The sequence below is a fragment of the Magallana gigas genome, chromosome 3 (assembly GCF_963853765.1).
Source record: "Magallana gigas chromosome 3, xbMagGiga1.1, whole genome shotgun sequence".
NCBI classification, from domain to species: domain Eukaryota; kingdom Metazoa; phylum Mollusca; class Bivalvia; order Ostreida; family Ostreidae; genus Magallana; species Magallana gigas.
The window spans coordinates 34,396,195-34,416,786 of record NC_088855.1 but is presented as its reverse complement, the minus strand read 5'-3'; the positions used below and the strand labels follow the sequence as shown (position 1 = coordinate 34,416,786).

Genomic DNA, 20,592 nt, shown 5'->3' with positions numbered 1-20,592 from the left:
AATATTTTATTTCTCAGACCCAATATAATAAACAGGGCACAAAAAATTTGAATCTTGCAGAGAATTGTGTTTTTTTTTCAAAAGTGATTTAGGAATGCCATTATTTTCCCGCACACCAGACCTCTACTATCTGTACAAATGTATGTTGGTAAAATATACGTACATGTATTATGTTTACACCAGTTAGATGCCATACATGTATTTTCAGTATTTATTTTTTACTTTCAATGAAATTTCAAATACATACAACGTCTTCTTGATTTATAAATTTATTGTAAAAAAATATTGTGTTCTTACTTTATTTATCAAATATAGTACTTTTAAAACAGCATAATGCACATTTCCTGTTCTTTGACCTAAGTTTGCGCTTCTGTTAGATGTAATTTCCACACTAAAATTCATTAACACCAAAAATTGACAGAAAAAAGCCGTATCAGAACTATAGATTCTTTAATTAAGATAGGACTGATAGATGAATTAATAGATAGTACATGATCAGTATGTTACTCACTTTTGTGAAGCGTAATGAAAATTTGGAGAAGAAATAGCATAACCATTCAATTATTATGATAGTCTTTATATGTATCAGAATAAGAGGCAAATGGCCTACTTTCATGTGCTTGTGAGAAATAAATTTGAAAACCTCCACCCTTTTGCAAAAAGCAGGCAAGAAAGTACACGAATAAAAATAATTAGAACTGATATACATGTAGGTATATAGAAAGTGTGGAATTTCTTTCAATCTTGTCCAGTATACTTGTATTTATGTATATATAAACGTCTTATGAGTAGGAAAGTCCATAACCAGTAAATATTTCAAATATAGTACTCTTCTGTACAGTACATTATGTCAAGTTTTGGATTAATTTTTGATACCTGGAAAAAAATACGTTATTCGGATATGTATGCAGGCGTTGACAGAAATGTAAATGTTACAGATATACAGAGAGAGAGAGAGAGAGAGAGAGAGAGAGTTTTAATAGTGCATTTTTTTGGGTGAACTATCAATTTTATTGTGCCTTTTTCTTTGAAAGGAGATTAACTTTTATTTACGTACAACTCAATATCGATTTAAAGGTTCTTATCTGATATTTACTTTGAAGTTCCGTATCAAATTCGTTCAAGGATATACACACGATAAATCTGCTTTTCCATGACTTTCAATCCACCATTTTTTTTTTCACTTTTTGCGCATTAAGTGACATAATAAAAATTTTCATTCTAAAATTTTGATCGTTCAAGCCAGATGTTCATATTTTATCTGCAAGATAAGGAGACGAAAATAGGCTATTTTAAAATATTGTTTAGATTTACTTTCGCATATCTAAAATACTATGAAAAAATACTTATATAAGTGGTTTGGCAGGGATATATATGTTTGTATGTTAATACATATAAACCTCTTGATACTTTTTTTTCCTTCTGTTTTACCCGTATAAACACAAAAAACACAGCATTTACTGTTTATATATTAATTGTATCTTGCCCTGAATCTATCATAATTTATCCAAATAAAGTTAAAGATGATTAGATATAGGACGTGTGTCAGATCAAAAGATCGAGGAACTTCTGTTAAAAGTTATGAGTTACGCAATAACTTCAATATAATGACTAATAAGGATGTCCTTGTAAAGAGTTTTTTATCACCTTCTTGTATCCGCAAGTCTTTAAAAGTAAAAAAAAAGTCACCTACATTGATTTTTTGAAAAGATATCCCTTCACAATCCATCAATTCAGGACGTGGCTCAGGGAAAAGAACATCGTTCACACAAAAGCAGACTTTAATCGCAAAACATAAAAAATGTTGTCTATTTCTAACATGAAAAAAAAAGTTTTATTAGAAATTAGTAAGTCAAGTCTGAAGTTTTTATGTAAACTGATTTATAAAAGAATGAGATTTATTTAAACACATATACTAGCGTATGTGTAATATACATTTGTATTTCTTTGTTTCGCTCTTTCACTAAAAAATATACTCTTTGTCATAAATACTGTTAACCATTTGTTGAGGCTTCATACTTGAACTAGGATATTATCCAACAAAGAATATGAATGTACTGGTGTCTTTTAGTAAGTTTTAAACTTGGTCAAAATTAAGGAAGTTTTTTTTCTTCAAAACTTTAGACTATACATAGCCTAAATGTTTCTGGGTAAACCCAAACTGTATAAAAATAACAACAAAACATCAACAACAAAGCGATGGAAAAGTTTTCTGAATCACTCGACCATATCAACGCTAAAAAGAAATCAAGACAAGTTTACTGTGGAAAAATTTATTCATTCTATGATATGATAACATGTGTATAACTATGTAACATGCATATGTATAAAAAGAAATATGTAAATTAATCGACCTTTATGTTAGAATTAAATTCATCTCAATGACTTTATGATTGGTTTTAGTTTCTTCAATAAAGTTAGTTGGATCGATAAGGCTTTATTTACCTTCTACAAGCGGGGACCAACAAAGAAAGCGTTTCATTATTAAAACAATTCTCTCTATATATACTCCCAAATATCAAGGTACTACTTTCGGTTTCATAAACTTACAAAGTTTTATAAGATAAAAAATACAAAAATAAAAAATCAACAAACCACCGCATTCAGTCGGACGGTTGATATATATATCGATAGATCATTAAAAGACGGGATAGATTTAAACCACGTCAATATTTAATATGTAACCGAATTATTTGTGATCTCAGGAGCTTGAATTAAATTCTGCGCAAAAGACAGAGGGGTAAGTAGGGAATTTCCAAATGTCTCCTATATTTAATTTCCTTCCCGGAAAGGATCTTTCAAAAGTAAATTTACCTGCCAGTTGTAAGCATCAATATTACAGGTACTACACAGCACCAGAACACCTCGTTGACATTGAAGTCGTGAAAATTGTTTCAGAGTCTCATTCAACTTTGTTTTAAAAAAATGGAAAATGGGACCTTGTCGTCCGTTAAATTCAGTGGGTGCAAATGTAGGAAAACGGCTTCTTTTGACTTTAAACTTAAGAAGAGAGGCAAAAAATTCAACGTCTACAAGGGGCGGATGCATTCATGTTGTGCCGACATTCAGTATGCAGCTGTAAAAGCGAGGGCGAACGAGAAAGGAAGTAGTTCGGACCTTGTTGACTACGTGATAGCTTTAGAGGCTGCAATAAATATAGCCCTCAGGTTTTCAAAATGTTTCAAAAACATTTTAACGGTTCAGTTTCCGGAGCTACACCTAGCAGTAATGGACAATGTTAGTGTCTTCAACAAACTCTTCTCCAAGGGTTCCCGCGCACTGTCAAGCGAGGAATATGTTTTGTTTGAGCCTTATATCAAAGATCTGAAATATTTCGTTACAGCAGAGGGTATTGTTACAGACGCGTGCCCTGTGGTGATTCAAGAACTCTGTCATTTTTCCTACCACGAATCTAACGGCATGAACGTTCTTCGTGGATTGAGAGGGGCTTGGGAAAAGAACGGGAAAAGCTTCCGCCTCGCTTCACCGTCCACAAAGTATTTTGTCGAAAAATGCATCGAATCTGAAATTCCTTGTGCCATTAACAATTTCTTTCAAACCCATAGATGCACTGCTGTTTGTGAAAAATGGCTGGTTCCGAATCGAAAGCAGGGTGCGCCAGCAGCGACGGATATTTCCACATCCGGGGCTTGTGGTCCGGTAATGGAACTGCCCCCGTCCTACAGTTATATCGTGGAATCTCACTGACACATTATGTAATTTATGCATGCTTTTTAAAATCTTTGTTGAAATGTCATCGTAATTTACTTTTTTGCTTGATCTTAATAAATGTTGAAAATAAAATGGACTGCTTAATTTAATCCGTTCAGCCATTGATAAAAAAATGAAGAGAAAATGATTTTAAAAAATGTGTTGAGTTCTAGAAGTATTGAAATATCCTTATGATAATTTACTTAAACAATACAAAGCTGTCTTCGGTGTGTTGATATGTGGATATGAAGGTAGAAAGTACTGCAGAAAAAATTACATAGTAAAAAATCCGCAGTGGGTTATCTTAAGGTTTTTTGCAATGATCACTACCATTTATAGCTCGTATAATTCACCAAAGAGAAAGTACCCACTCTTCTGCTCCTGTCCTTTTTCATTTAAGAAAAATATCTACATGAGATTGGCACTTGTTTCTTATATAAATTTCCGAATAACATCATTTATTAATGTAACCTATTCATCTCTATCAACTATTCACATGACTCAGTATTTAGACAAGTGGTTGTATTGGTTTTCGACTGTAGCATAAAATAGAGAAGGCAAGCTAACTATTTAGATTTAATCTAACTGAATCATTCACATCTTCGCTAAATTTTTGTTTGCGTGCATTAGCAGGCCTAGAAGTGCAAGAATAAAGTACCTTAAAATGTCCATGTCTAAAAAACTGAATATTAGCGCCTAAGACATTATCGATGATATTTTATACCAAATAAATAAAAAAAATTGAATTTCAATGGAAAGGGTTTAGTCGGTGTTTGTTTATTTAGTATAAATAATGGAAAAGAGATGTGTCCATTTCTAAAGTGTGTTTTGGAAATGTATTTGAGGAATTAATGGTGTAAAAATTAAACCTGATTATAAACATCTATAGAAATTCTGATTGTTATCGGTTCAATTCGCATATTCGATTTCCCCTGTCATTTATAATTCTAGAAATGTATTAGCATGAATAAATATAAAATATTTTATTTCTCAGACCCAATATAATAAACAGGGCACACAAAATTTGAATCTTGCAGAGAATTGTGGTTTTTTTTTAAAAGTGATTTAGGAATGCCATTATTTTCCCGCACACCAGACCTCTACTATCTGTACAAATGTATGTTGGTAAAATATACATACAAGTATTATGTTTACACCAGTTAGATGCCATCGATATAGCAGAAGCTTAATTTCTAGAATTGATAACAAATCATATAGGCATTTAACCTATATGGTATATCCACTTTCGGTTTTACACATTTTTTTTTTATCAAATTCCTTCATTGGAAAGACTGGTGTTTATCATTTCTGCGCCTTAATTTAAATCGCCACCTCAATAAGATTTGAAAATACCCAAACTATTTTTATACTACATGTGTATTTGCAAACATTATTCCATATTTATATACGCAACATTCATTGATTTTTTAAATACTTTTTGGGGAAAAAACGACAATTGTTTTCTGGGCTGATAATCTACATGCATATGTGATATAACAAATATAAAGCATATAATATATAAAGTTCCGTTGCATAAGTATTTACAGAACATTTTCCACCTACAAATAAAAACACGCAGTTGTTTATGTACAACTTCTATGTATAGTAGCATATAGATCTTAAAATTGTTGGATATGAAGTGGATTCCAACTCAAATACATGGATATCGGTTTCAGTCGTATTTATGACTTACGGAGTTTTCTTCCATTAAAAATAAACCAAATGTTTAAAAAATAGATTAATTTAAAAATAAGTCAACCAATGCTAAATTTTCATCTTTGAATGCGCTTTTTAAATCTATATATTCTCCTCTGTTTCTTAAGAAAATCGATTGTTATTCTTAGATCTATAGAAACTGACAAGGCTGAAATCCACATGATCACGGTGTGCACGGAACAATCAGGATAATAAATTTTTATAATAGATTCATTCATTTGTTAAAAGAAAGATGTAAATATAAGCAAGAAAACGATTTCTTTGATGGTTCATGCGAGTTATGAAGGTAGCGATCATCCCCCCCCCCCGAAAAAAATGAATTGTCGCTACCTTCCTATCCCGCATGAAACACCAAAGAAAGCATTTATTGTTTAAATAAAGCATCTTATACACCATCTTAACGCAAAATTGTCTATCTAGAAACGAATATTTTGTATACTTCAGGTGTATGTTTCAAGGTACTTGTATTCATTCCAAGAACGGCGCAAGTCTTTCCTAGAAACCGATGCCTCAATCTTGACACGACGCCACGTTTATTTTTATCGGAGATTTGATATGCCCTTTTTGTGTGTGGAAGGGGGGGGGGGCTGCATGTCAAAAAAAATTCAGTAAGCAAATACTCAGTTACGATCTGAACGTTCGAGGAATAGGTAGATCTTATCGTTTCTGAATGGATATTTTTAGCATGAATAAAAAAAGGCATATCTTCAATAAATTATAACAATGATCATATAAGCATGCGTGATATTCAATGTTTAATCTCTGGATGATACATTACATATAATTGATGCTTATACTCATAAAATCCAGATAACAAAATCCTTGACCGCGATAAACTCATGCGTCTTTATTATTTACAATTCAATGAAAGAGCAGAATTTCATTCTTTTTTCTCGGAAAAAGTATGTTGGTTATCTTTCAATAAACATGTCATTTTCACAGGTAAAAGTCTCAGATATCGAAACTGGGTTTGGGTTTTATCGACAAACAAAGGGATTTTACAAGAATAAGTAAAAAAAAAGCCTCAATTTGGGAAGCAGGTGTCGGTTTATCGCAGGTTCAGTGTGCTTTTTCCTGGTTTTACCCGAAATTATCTTGAGAGAGAGAGAGAGAGAGAGAGAGAGAGAGAGAGAGAGAGAGAGAGAGAGAGAGAGAGAGAGAGAGAGAGAGAGTTCTGCTTGCCTACCTGGTTTTTTTTTTGTTTGGATGGTATTAAAACTAAATATCATCACATTTAAATATCTTTACATCCTTTTTTTCTACGAAATTAATAACAGGCAAGTTCAGATGCTTTTGTTCAAAGTTTTACCTGTGAGAATTCGTCATTTTGTACATTTTGAATTTACACTTTTGCAGCTGGAGGCTGGACACTTTTGGTTATTAATTAAATGGAAGATATGATGGTTGTTGAAAGAAATGCAGTGTATTCTTCCAAAGCGGACAGAAGTTAAAACATGTATTGTCGTCTTATAATGTATTCATAAGTATGTGCTAGATTTTAATAAAATATATAGAGGAGAATGTACAATGTGTGACTCTAATAGTATTCGGGATAGGGTGAATTTTCATTATATTTTAGAATGTACACATTTTGCAAACGTTAGAAAAAAAATTTCTGTCCAAGAGATTAGTATGAAAACCCAAATATTATAAAATTTAACGAGATAATACTTGTAATGTAGAGAAACTAAAAATATTGTCAAGATTTATTAATTTTCAAATTCTGCTCTTCAAAATACAAACCTTTACAACCTACTGTATTGTAAACTCAACTTTTTCATCGTTATTACTTCTACTGTACATATGATCATTGACTGTTTTTGTGTTCATTTGTATATACTCATGTTGAACCTCAAATACCAGTGAACTGGTCTTGAGTGAATGAAGAATTGAATTCAAATTGAATTGAATTGGGAAGTAGCATTGTAGTTCAATTCTGAAAATTATAGCAATTTTATGAGGCAAAAAAGTAACCCATTTGTGAGTAATGTGTGTTCTTCGAAACTAACCAATAAACAGATCAATTGCTGAAAACATACAAAATGTACAATTGTGCTAAACTGTTAAAACTGTTGAACTTCTATGTTTGAAAGCGACAACCTAACAAAACATTACTAGTAAATGCACTAACAACCAAATGGTCTGCTTTCTGATAGAAAAAAAAATGGTGTGTTTGTATCTGAAATTATAACATAATCCACTGTCGCTAAATACTGCACTGTGATGCTCTTCATAAATTTGAAGATAAAAGTAATACTTCATTGGTTAAGATCTAGTGGGTCGTGTTCTAAGTAAGTAGCTCATATTTTTCCTCCGCCCCCTTTCTAATAATTTTTTTTTTTACTTAAGGTGGTATGGGACACCTGTCAATATTAATGTGGATAAAAGTACATTACATGTCTTCTTTGCTAGGCAAGGGTTTTCGGTCCACTTTGCGGGGAGCAAAGTGGACCGAAAACCCTTGGCTAGCGAAGATGATTACACGTATAATCAAAATAGTCTCGCCGGTTTAGAATTTTCAAATTTTACAATATTTGACCAAAATATATGTTTAAAATGCAGAAATCCTAGCAAGATTCGAACTTGTATTACTTAAGATTCGTGGTCGACTCTCTTAACTAACTGTTCTACGCAGTTAGGTAACAATTTTGGGAATTAAATATTTAGAAAATCATACTTCGCTTTATTGTTTATTTCGATTGGAAGTACGTCACAATATCGAGGGTCTCATATCACCTCACTATGATCTTTTATCTTGGAGTTGTTCCTCTTTTAATATACCAAGATTTCAGTAAAGAAAGAAAGATAACCCTTTTTTCATTGACCTTATATGTAATGGCTGATGTTTGTAAAAGTGTGGAAGTTTATAAATATAAAACTAAGACATTCCAAACTTTTTATAGGTCAAAATCCAGGAATCTACATGTATGCAACCTCCATTTCTTCCACAGGGACTCCCTTAAAAGCGACAATTCCGTAATGACCAAAATTTATGTACACACTAGCCCCGAACCTTTAATCTTTCAGAGGTCAGTCCGATATGTGTTAATCCCTCTTTGCCCTAAACCAGTATAATATACATTTATAATCCGAATGGACCCGTTTGTTTTCATAAAAACAACGCTATAAATGCCGAACATTTTCTTCATGGAAATTCGAAACTTATAACCATCACATCCAAGACTGTAAGTAATTTTCTTCAGTTATTTCATGAAAAGGGTTTCGAAAAACTTAAACTTGGATTTTCTGATAAACTAAAATGGTTAGAAGAGCATGTAAGTATGACCTAATGAGATTTAGCCACGTAAGCATATCCAAAAATAGGTTACACTATGTTGTAATGTCAATACTATTGTTTTCCGTCTTCCAGCACAACCATGCAGCAACAAGACATTGTCATCACCCTGTCTGTGTGTGCGGTGATTATGACCACTGTGCTCTTTGAGCATCGAATGCAGCAAGTGGAGGAGACATGTGCACGGGCACACTCATACAATAATAATGGCAGTCAAAGAGCGGGAAAATCTGAGGAGATGATTGGTGGAGAGCGAGTTGACGCAGAAGACGCAGATGAGAGGAGTGAGAGAACAGAGGCAACAATGAGGCGACACAAGTCTAACGATCTAATGGAAGAAGGTAGGGTTGAATGAGCTAAAGCCGGTGGCCGGGGTTGTAACTGTCTTTGTCATAATGGCTGTGTTCAGGCAACTGTAATTTTACATAGCAAGTTGTTAGATGGAACTTTTTGTCACAGCTTAAATGAACTCATCAGCTTCAAATACATTACAAGATACTTCTGTCTTTCATTGCATGCATATAGCGTCTATCGTCTTCAGTAATGGAATCGTATTGCTCTGAATATAAACATTGTATAAGTCATCTCATAATAACTAACAAAATGTGCATTTTATTGTGTTTTAGAACTGAATCAACTATCGGCTAGGAAGGCGGTGGCGTTTTCAGTGACAATTGGACACTCGTTAACAAACAACGAAACGGTGTCCGAGATCGTCATCTACGACATCGTGGAAATCAACATCGGCGAAGGTTACGACCCCACGACCGGGATATTTAGGGTCCCGGAATCAGGGGCGTACGCATTCCAGTGGACTAGTGTGACCATTCCGGGGAAATGGTTCGAGACAGAGTTGAACATTAATGGCCACCAGAAGAGGTTAAACAGTTGCAATAACAAGGGAGAGACTGCGTCCTCCAACCTGTCGTGTACCTCGATGGTCATAACCGAGGTCAAAGAAGGGGATATTGTGTGGATAGCCAAGTTCGGACAAGATGGCGATTATCTAATGGAGATGTATTCATCATTTTCGGGATGGAAAATTGGGGAGTTGTCGAAAGAATGATTTAGTTTTAGTGTATTGTTCTTCATAAAAATTTAGATCATTGGGAATCAAAATTTGTACATGACAATTCAAATTTTGATTCCCAATAATCTAAATTTTTGTAAAGATTAGTATTATAGGCCTAACTGTTCGTTTTAGGGTCGTGAAAAGGAGGCAACAAGATCAGATGTAAACATTTGACTAAAATAACAACATCAGTGGTATATCACTTGATAAAGTTTGAAGTCATAATCAGATTTCAAAACATGTTGTTGCCAGAAAACACATTTAAGATAGAACGAAGATAATATCAACGAAAACAAAAGGTTCTAACAAGCGACTTAAATTTGAAAACAGTCACTATCTTGGTGGGAACTGTCTTACAATAGCACTGGTACATGTATTTATGTCTTACACTATCAAGTGAGTGCATGACCGTATACATTTTATGTATTGTAGTAAAATATGAAATATGGTTTTTTCTGTTGTTATTCATTTGTTTTTAGTACAACACGGTACTTCGTGCGTTAATCTTAGACTAGAAAGAATTATTATTTCCAAATATACCTATCGAGAACTAAACTGAACTGCCCACCGCCCAGCAGGCCTTGTATGGTGAAAGTCAAAACTTCAACAATCTCGGAGAAGTTTATAGAGTTCAACAACCAAATAATGCCCTTTGAAATGGAAGAGTTTTTTTTTTAAGGAGTGAACTTTAACAATCATTATCGTGTCTTGGGGGATAAAGAGAAAATAATAAGTGTCTGTGATTTCATAATTACATGTCAAGCGATTTTTAAATTCAAAAAAAATAAATTCTTGTTGGTATAAAAGATACCACTTGCAGCGTAAAAAAAGCGTTGTTGCTTTTAAATCAGAAAAGTATTTACTTCGTCTGTTTATCACTTGCAAATCTATTCTATTTAGTCGTCTGCGATTGTTCAATTCAAAGACTTGTGATGACCTCACAGACAAAAAAAAAATTTAAATCCTTCAATATGTTCACGTCACTCCAATGAAATGAACAAACTGTCAATGAAAGTATCTTTACGGAAAAGAGAGCTCCTCCCAGACATTACTTTGGTAAGAGATAATCAACTCGCATGCTATCGGTGACTTTATATGTATGTGTTTTTTTTAAGTCTCTTGATTTAAATGTCATGGAAGAATGAATGTTTACATACGTCATGATCCATATGTTCTGCGCTTTACACCAGCAAGAAACCAGCTCTTGATTATTTGATTTGGAATATAAACATCAATATTGGAAGATTTGCGTCCATTTGATTTTACGGATCGTCGACTGAAGATAGGTCAAAGCGTTTCGGTCAAATTAACACGCGCAACAACTTCCTTTCAGGTGATTAGGTGCTACCTCGATTACATGCTGACAATTAAGTAAGTACACGTGTAAATCTATGTTGTATATCTATCATTTTCTACTGTACTTGCCAGACGAACAAGTATTAATGCAAAAGGGATATAAAAATCCCCAGAGATTAATTTTCCCCAGAATTTGGGGGATATACTCGTATCTGTGAAGTATGCAAATTGCCTAAATATTTAGTTTTAAATATATAGTTTGACTAAGTTGGATTAGTTTTATGCACATAATCTTGAGATTATCTTGCTTTCAATGACTTCGATTTTGTTTTTCACTCTCCGTCGTCTTAATGATATAGTCTTTAAAACGGCGTAAAGCATGTAGACCAATGAAAATTAATTCCTCTATAATAGTGTCTACCGTTTAACAGTTTTGATTCTTTTGTAGTTTAAACAATCGTGTTTTTTTCATGGAGACTTAATAACACCAATACTTAATATACATCGTCACAGCAGTAAGCTAAAAAAAATTTTGAATTAATTTTTTCTCTTTAGAAGGCCTGTTTTGCAATAAAACAATATTTTGCAATTCTAAACAGTGGTATTTAAAGAATAATTTACATTCTTGATTTTGTTGTCAATATTTATATACCATATAAAAACAAGACGATAAGCGATGATTAGAACAGTTCAAAGTTGTTAAAAAGTGTTTTTTTAAGTTTAAAATTTTTAATAGAGAAAAATTTTATGATTTCTAATACGAATTTGAGTCTCTACATGTACATGTTTTCGAGTTGATGATGCTGACATCTCTTCAATAAATTCTCATATTTTTTTTTAGAGTTATAGAATTTAATTAAAATTGATAGATACCATGCTGTGGGTCTACCATGCGGTTTTTTTAATGATTAAACACACCAGGTCTTATTTTTTGTACAATTTAAATCACAAGATTTAATATACATGTATTTGATGCCTTTAGATACGCGTTCGATTTTCTATATATCATCACAAAGATCAATACAAAACTTTCAATGATTTAGTTTCGCGACTTTTTTCAATTTTCAAACTGAAATATTTAATCTAGATATGATATTAGTATTTATCTAAATTTACATATTAGGCATGTATTTCATACCCATTCCAAATTCAGTCTCACCGCTTAAGTCGCTTTTATAAAACTAATAAAACATTTGACGATGCTATTTATTTCCAAATCAATTAAATCTTTTTTCACTGATCAGGTAAATTTATCCTCCTAACCTCTCTGCCGATTTTGAAAACATATCTGACGTCTCAAAAAGCCATTAAGATCATTCAAATTCATTAAATTTTTAAAGCCCCAGATTTCTCTTTGTGTTAAAAAGCAATGCATTTTTTAGGTTACACATACAGCATGTCCAGTTTTTTTTTCTCCTATGCATTTGGTTATTGGAACATGAATTGAATAAATTATCTTATTTCTAAATGGCTAAAAAAAATAAAGCTGTAACTGCACTATCAAAAAGTTTTTTAACAAGTGCATGAAAATTGTTCAGTCTTCTGGTCATTCGAGAAATAATTAAGACTCTTAGATTCCTTCAAGGACTTAAAATGTATATATTGATCAATTAAACATGCCATACCAGATATATATCATTCTCTCATTAGTTATAAATGATATAAAAAAAAAATAATAATAATTGACACACCAGGAGATACAAAAAGATGTTATATAAGCGACCTGTCGACCGTAAATAAATCTTCCATGTCCAGACCATAAAAAAAAATAACCAGACGACCGCTAGTGCCCTGTATTTCATTTTCTTCTTTAGAAAAGAAAACAAAAAGAAAGAAAGAGTAGGATTTTAGCTAAAAACCCCTATTCTTTAAAAACATCAATCTGATCTTGCGGTATTATTTTAACCGTTTACATATTCCTGTTAATGTAATCGGCTTTTTAAAAGCCCCAGAATCGCCACTTGACGAAAAATGAAAACTAGAATTGATATCTCTACACACCAGGTGTGTTTCTTTAATTTAGTACTAATCTTTATCGTTGACTACTCGATTTTGTAATTGTAGCCAAAAATTATGTTTTTAAAAGAAAACTTTTCGTCGTCAGATATTTTATGTACGTTTTCATTCCAAATAAAGTCCAAGAGTCGCTTAAAAGATACCATTTTCAAATCGGATCTTTCGAAATTCCCGAGTCACGATCAGTTTACATAAATATTTCAAAATGTAAACTTGTATCTATAAGGTTATTTTCTATTAGACACGAGCTGTTGTGTGCGTTATGTCTCTCAGAGAAATGACAATAGGCGCATAGAAATTACGTTTTGACCTTTCACATTACGTCATAGTTCTTATAGTCCCGAGAACACATTCAATATCCATATATATTCAATCAGAGAATTGCAGAAGACATATACGTAAGTTATTATTTCAAAATTTATAAATATTGTGAAATATTGCGTAATGGTTTGACAAAAACAGATTAATTACTTCGTCATTAGGGTGCTTATAACATCCATAATAATAATTATGCAAAAATGTTTCAATACGAGACGCAAAAATGTTTACAGATTAACATTGGGAAACGGTAGGCGTGCAGATACATAAGAAATTTCAAGTAGAGATATTAAATTACGTGTAGATCTAAACCCGCCTTTATGAAACTAGTTTGAATAAAACTCTTATATCGGGTGCATAATGTTATATCGTGTGTATAAATCTTTTGCTGAAATACGTCCGTCGATTTAGATTGACGTGAAGAATTTTCAAAATGACATGGCGTTGGATATAAATCTTTCAACTGTTAGTAACGGTGCTAGCTCTTCATCACTTATGTCTCACAGGCGAGGAATGGCCAAGTCCTGTGACATTCAAATGACTTCTGTCTTTGGAGGGGCCCCTTGTCCACTTTTTCAGCCACAATATTTACAATCTCTCCAAAACGTGATTTATTTGAACTTTCCTAATTTCAGCAAAATTCCCACGCAAGATTTATAAATTGAATAAAGTTTCGATTGAAAACATGATTAAAAAGCAACCAAAGCAAATAATATGTTACTAATTACAAGTACTCCCCCCAAAAAGACTTATTCTTCGGAACATGATTTCTCTAGAGATAGACTTCAAAGAATGACTTGCTGAATCTTGATCAATTTGCGAACAATTACATAAAATCTTTTGTTAAATTGTCATTGTGACAAATTTTTGAACCCAATTTAAACACTTTAGTGCAGAAGGACGGGGTCGGGTCGACACCTTAATATTCCTACTGACACAAATAGATAACGCATTGTTACTAATTAAAGACCCATTAACTCAGCAATCGGATCAGTTGTAAAAGAGAGACATGGGCTACTGTTCTGATGGTATACGTCTTAATTATCAAGCTAGATATGTATAAATGTATCAAACCGGGGTATCTCGTATGGATTTTAAAGCTGAATTAAATTTATCGATTCTTTACATAGATTGAATTTAAAGAATACACGTGAGATAGTTGAAGGAGATAAGGTGCATATATTTTTTGTATTCTGAGACAATTTCAATGTGTGCAGAAGAAATAATTAACTAAGACACATAGCTAGAACTTCTAAAACCGACACCACTAGACAATGACGTCATCAGTCTAAAGACAAGCACCCGTTAATGTTATAGAAATAATTGTCGGACCGTCAGTACAAATGTAGACCCTAGATTCAGCACACGAAATCTCTTTTAACGGTAAGTTAGAACACTTTCTAATCTCTGCAATTCTTTAATAGTTTGTGAGAAAAGTGATTTAACAATTAAGTGTCTTTTTGGCAATTCATTAGCTTTCAGTCTAATACCGAAATGTTGCGTTATTATAATGCCAGCCGCCGCAGTGGGTTTAGAAAGTACTCTCTCACCTTCACGGCAATAATTACCATAGGAGCCCTTTCGCTTTTAGAAATCGATGCCAGTGTTTATATGTGTTAAGACATTAAAACAGAAGCCTAAATTCTTCATGCTTCGAGCCTACGCATAAGTACACGTAGGTTTTAAATTTTCAAAAAGGCAAACAGTTCAATCTCCATTTGAGTTTTTCTCTATCCCCGCTTTTTCTCTGAAGTGAAATGAATTTTTGCATTTATGCTTGGCCCTCTGCTTTTATATATATATATATATAGAGAGAGAGAGAGAGAGAGAGAGAGAGAGAGAGAGAGAGAGAGAGAGAGAGAGAGAGAGAGAGAGAGAGAGAGAGATAAAATTTAGTTCACCAGGATCTCTTAATATCTTTCAAACATAAAAATGCTTCATGGTAAGTTGTTTAGTAGTATCAAAGAACATTGATGTGAAATTAATATTTTATACAACTTCGAATCAGTATTCGCCAAAATCTACACAGCAATGTCTAGTATAGAAATGACTGTTGTTGGATGTTGTTTACAATTCTCTAGCTACATGTACGTTATTCAGTCTGCCATTTTATTCTCCTTGTATCGAGTTTTATCGTTACTGAGATTCAAGCTTATTGAAAACACAATATCCAAACATGCTGAATTTGAAAGCAACAGGTACATATTATGCACAGCAGTTTGAAAATTGATAATAGCTCTATTCAGATTTCAACTCTTGAATTTTTATTAAAAGAATATATTCAATCAACTAAATTCTTGTTATCGTTTTATGAATTAATAAAATTTTGGTATAAGGTAAATTGGAAAAGTTCATGTAGATGTATGTTACAAAGAATATTGTGAACCTTGGAAAACTTCATTGAACCAAATGTTGAATTTTCGCACACTTGAGGTTCTGTGAACAAGGGGGGATCCAAATCAGTTATTTACCATCAGTAAAGTAAATAGTAGAGGGACTGTGGCATCGGATATGTTATTCCCTTATTTTCTCATTATCAGGAGCTCTTAAGTAAACGTGAATTTAAAATTTCGCAGCGAATGAATACGGGCCTGAACTTCCCAAATGCTTTATCCAAACAAAATATTAAATTCCATCTTGACATGATCGGGTACTAAACGGAAACAATAGTTTAGAGGTCTTTATGTTTATCATGTGTTGACATCAAAGTCTGCTTTGCCCTCTGTTAAATGTACTTATTTAATGTTTCCAAAGAGCGAGAAAGAAAGGGCGAAAAGGAAAAAATAACCATGAGCTTTCAAATTTATTTCGTCGCTCGGTGCTTGAAGAAGATCACGGCTAAGTCTTCCATTTCGAGGCTCTGAACTCCATTGAAATTAACACTTTGTTCTGCTATCCCCGAGGAAATACACAACTTTAGACGTTTGGACTACATATGCATATTTTATGCTATGATAATCATATTAACAGGAACCAAGGTCCATTGCAAACTCTGCAAGCAATAAGGTAAAGGGTTTACGCAATTACACAATATATAATCGTATAAAGGCATTCGCAGATGTATAAATTATTTATAGATCTACAATCGTCAGAATTCGATTCCCCTTTTTAAGGAAAAATTAAATAAGTTATGTGGGCGAATATCTTTTGGTTTAAAAAAGTACATATAGTTAATAACTAATCGATCGGTATTTTGATTACCTTTTTCCGACTTAGTACAAAGCAAATCGATAACCGTGATTGGTCATAAATTCTCCACGGTGATTTATTGGACATTCTTAAAGAATGGTACTACATCTCAGTTTATGACATCACTTTGTCATTTCAATCTCCAGTGCAGTCTCAAAAATAAACCCTAAGAGATCTCGAAAGAGCATTCGATGCCAGTTTGTCAGATAACGATGCAGTTCGTAAATTTTTCCAAAGTCGCCAATGTCTACAGATTGGAGGTGCCGTGTTTCATTATTCATAAATCAGAATGCCTTTGTCTCTGTGTAAAGGGGCTGAATAACAGACCACGTGGTTTAAAACGCACTTAACTGCATATAAAACTTCGCAATTTCTTTTTTTTTTTTAAATCTGCGAGGCTAAGGATTATATTAGGATGTAAGTAAAAATCAGTAAAAACGTATTTTTTATTTCTGGACGTTCATGCATACATAAATAAGACTTTTTTGTTTACGAAATATTTCATTCACACCCGTTTTAAACGATACTTTAAAATGATATTTTTACAAAATTATGCCAAAAAAAAAATTAAAGATCATATATGATAAATGCTTTCGCAAAATTGTAAATTTGTTTTTGTGAATTAGAAAAAAATAATTCAAAAGGAGATCTAGATATTTTGAGATCTTTATCACTTCCAGACGAAAACGCTTATTATTCGTAATGTACTATATGCTTGATTTAAGAGAAAATATCTGAGATATGCGCTTATTTTGCTCTCTACATGTCCGACTGTTTGCCCCGTCTCCTATTTCCTCATAAATTTGGAGTCTATGCGACTTAAATTCAGATTCTTCAGCATCCAGTAACGGAACAATTTCCTTTCCATCTGAATTTCAAATGAAGGGATGAAATCGGAAATGATAGGATAATTAGCCAATCTCTGCTACTCTCGCGCGTGAGTTGCGGTCCATTCCAATACTTAATTCCATTCTTGTCAGCCTCCCTTAGTTTCAAAGAAGCTATTCTAATGAAAAATTGCCCCGGAGATTTCTCAATTTATTAACTTTCAAAAAAAGCCGAATTCTATTTTCAGTTGACCGTCCCCTGCAATTAGTACGCGCCAAAATCTGGCAGAAACCGAAAACTGGCCAATCGCAAGAGACCCTGATTTATTAAAGCCATTAGTCACACTTGCGCGACTTCGCAATTCATCACAACATGTAGCATTAGAGCGCGTCAACCGATGATTGGATAAATGGAAACACAATTTCGGAACCATCAGCTAAGTAATGTCTTAATTTCTCATCCACAGATTCAGCGGCCAGGCACGCCTGAATTATGTAAAGAGGTTGTCTCAGCGGCAACACGCGAACGGTAAGTACCATGTCACTTCTTTTTCACGTGCATAAGAATGCAAAACTTGATCCTTGTTTTTAACAGTTAAATATTAGTAAATAAATAAATACCAAGCTGTTCAGCATTCAGGGAATTTGCTTGTGTAAAACAACAATACTAGATCTGTTGTTTTAAAAAAGATTTAACTGAAAACTTGTTGCAGTTTGGATTCATCAATTGTATATACAAACTGAGGTCTTGATGCAGTCCTTTATTTTTTACAATAAAAATACAATTCAACGTTGAGTAAGTGATCATATCAAATATTGCAGAGGGAGTACGTTCAAAACTGATTGTAAAATACCAACTTTCATTTTTTGTCACATTCAGCAAATGTTTAAAACAATGCAGTTTTTCATTATATAAGTTCAACCATTGTTTGTGGTATTTTGACACTAAGTAATATTTAACTTTCAAAAAAATTACTTCAAAGAGCAAATACCGGTATTAGAAGTTACAATACGTAAAATAAGGGTCAACGAATGAATAGAAACCCCAGGAGACAAGATTATTCTTTTGCTGTGAACTCTGTGTGTTAAATATAGTGCATGTTTGCACAATATCTCAGATCAATGCGTGATTGTTCTAGATACTATTAAAAAAAGACAATAGCGTGTCGTTTTACATGCACTTTGTAAGCTAAATAGGAGTTTTTTTTTCTCCCATTTGATTTTTTAGCCTTAATATCTATCTTAATATGGTATTAGATCTGATCTCTCATTGTTTGTTATACTATATAAGGTTACAGCTGTAGTATTGTATTTTGCCCGTAGAGATGGGTCTTGTTCTCACATTGGAGAAGACTAGGTCCGCGTATAGCGTGATTACTACACTTTTCAATTAAGTCTGTAATTTTAAAGAACCAAGGAAGTTTCCCTTTCTCTTTTCCCCGTTCACTGCACGAAAACCCCGGAGCAATGGACAAAGCTATATTAGAAGACAACTCAAGGTCTTCTTAAATGACGCATTTCCCATAAAAAACCAAGTCTAAGGAATCAATGGTTATTATTTCTTATATGGAACTATTCGGGAAAAGGACTTAATTCCATTCTCCTTTTCTCTTTTTCTGAGTGTTTTGTGTATTTAGATTTCGTATAGCAAATTTTGATTTTCTTTTACCCAATTGATCAATGAATGTTTTTCTAAGTAAACAATCAGATGAAATATTCTATAATGAAACTTTCTCGTTTATAGTATAGCAATTATTTTATAAAACTCAGGCACCGATTATCTCAAGTGCGAGTATTATGATGAAACTTTTGAGACCAAGTAATAATATGTGAAACGTCAAGCAAACAAATACATAATTTTTCATTGTAGGTTTTCAATTCTTTGATTCCAAGTATAATTTTTGTTGAATAAAAATGTTTTTTTTTAAATAATACAAAGTTACTGGGCAAGGCAGTTGGTAAAATGGCATAATGATATTCATAATGGATACCCAGCGCCTGCAAAGCATTCACGTGTATTTCTTAATTAAAAAGAAACATGTTACATGGACAGTGTGTTACTTTCATTGATTGTGTTTTTTTTCTTTAAATATTGACAGAAAATGGGCCAGCAGATTAGCGTGGAAACCCTTTGTGGACAAGATGAGGATTTTGGAGGGCGGTACTGGTGCAGCTTTGAACCATACCCATATCGGGTTGGTCCTCGGAAGCTTTCATATATGGGCATTCTTAACGGTGAGGGACCACGGAGAGGGGACAGGTGCCTAGTGAAGGCATTCCGACAGGGCTGTGCCATGAAGGAGGATTGGAACCACGAAGTTGAACGAGCCAAAATGGCCAAATCTTTAGCGGTGGAGTTCAACAAAGAGATGGCCGAAATTGGTCAGCGAGTGAATCTGTTGTTCCATACGCCGATGCTGGTTGAAATCGACGAAGTGTCCTCTTACATGTGCATTGCGTTGCTGCTGGGAAAGCCAAGGAAGAAAATCCGGGAGCTCGAGTACGTGTCAGTTGAACCATACATTCAAGGCAAATTCCAAAACTTTAATAGTTCTAAGACAAAAATGTTCGATTCCATGGTCATGAATGCGTTTTCTCACTACACGTGGTGCTGCACGCAAGGCGAGTGCGTAGTGACTGGAATGAAAGGCGTGAAGCGGTTTGAGGACTATCATCTGACCACCCCAGTCATTCACTCACGTGAAGGCGCATACGGCCGCACGGACCTGGGACAAATGGGGATCGACAATTTCTTCGCCAACCACCAGTGTAATAACTTTTGCCGGGATCTTCCCAGGCTGGACGAACTTGGCTGCTTTCCGAAAGACTGCGATCTGGATCTTGTTGCTTTCCAGCTGGAGAGCGCAGGTGGTATTTTTACCAAAAAGATGAAATCGAACATTCCTGTTATTCCTAGAATTGGCTCCACCGTGCATTGCAATAAACCTAGTCACTGTGTTTGCGAGTTCTTCCGCCTACCTTGCCCGCACAGAATTGAACACACGTCAGGTCTAATCTACGCCATTAACCGCTCGTTTGTACAAGAAAAAATAAGATGAATTTTTTGAAGAAAAAAAATCTTGCACGTACCATTTGAAAAAATAATACAATTTTGCATTGATTATTACGCATATCATATACTATAGCATTAT

The 20,592-nt window shown here is 33.6% G+C and overlaps 3 protein-coding genes across 7 annotated transcripts in view; all 3 read left to right on the top strand.

Annotated features, from left to right (window-relative positions):
- The window catches only part of LOC105348876 (NEDD8), a 121,431-nt gene that overhangs the window by 16,083 nt on the left and 84,756 nt on the right, over positions 1-20,592 (top strand). The window lies entirely within an intron of this gene.
- LOC105324824 (uncharacterized) lies at positions 8,458-10,191 on the top strand. The gene is made up of 3 exons (XM_011424018.4): positions 8,458-8,612; positions 8,798-9,063; positions 9,349-10,191. The coding sequence occupies exons 2-3, from the start codon at positions 8,805-8,807 to the stop codon at positions 9,786-9,788; spliced, it is 699 nt and encodes a 232-aa protein (XP_011422320.3). The 5' UTR covers positions 8,458-8,612; positions 8,798-8,804; the 3' UTR covers positions 9,789-10,191.
- Positions 10,967-20,504, top strand: LOC105324825 (alpha-protein kinase vwkA). Of its 5 annotated transcripts, none has more exons than XM_034481667.2 (3): positions 10,967-11,165; positions 17,908-17,969; positions 19,540-20,504. In XM_034481667.2, the coding sequence occupies exon 3, from the start codon at positions 19,543-19,545 to the stop codon at positions 20,497-20,499; it is 957 nt and encodes a 318-aa protein (XP_034337558.2). In that variant the 5' UTR covers positions 10,967-11,165; positions 17,908-17,969; positions 19,540-19,542; the 3' UTR covers positions 20,500-20,504. The 5 variants fall into 5 exon arrangements, with proteins under 5 accessions (XP_034337558.2, XP_034337557.2, XP_065935467.1 ...); XM_034481666.2 differs by lacking the exon at positions 10,967-11,165 and adding an exon at positions 14,652-14,807; XM_066079395.1 differs by lacking the exon at positions 10,967-11,165 and adding an exon at positions 16,187-16,430.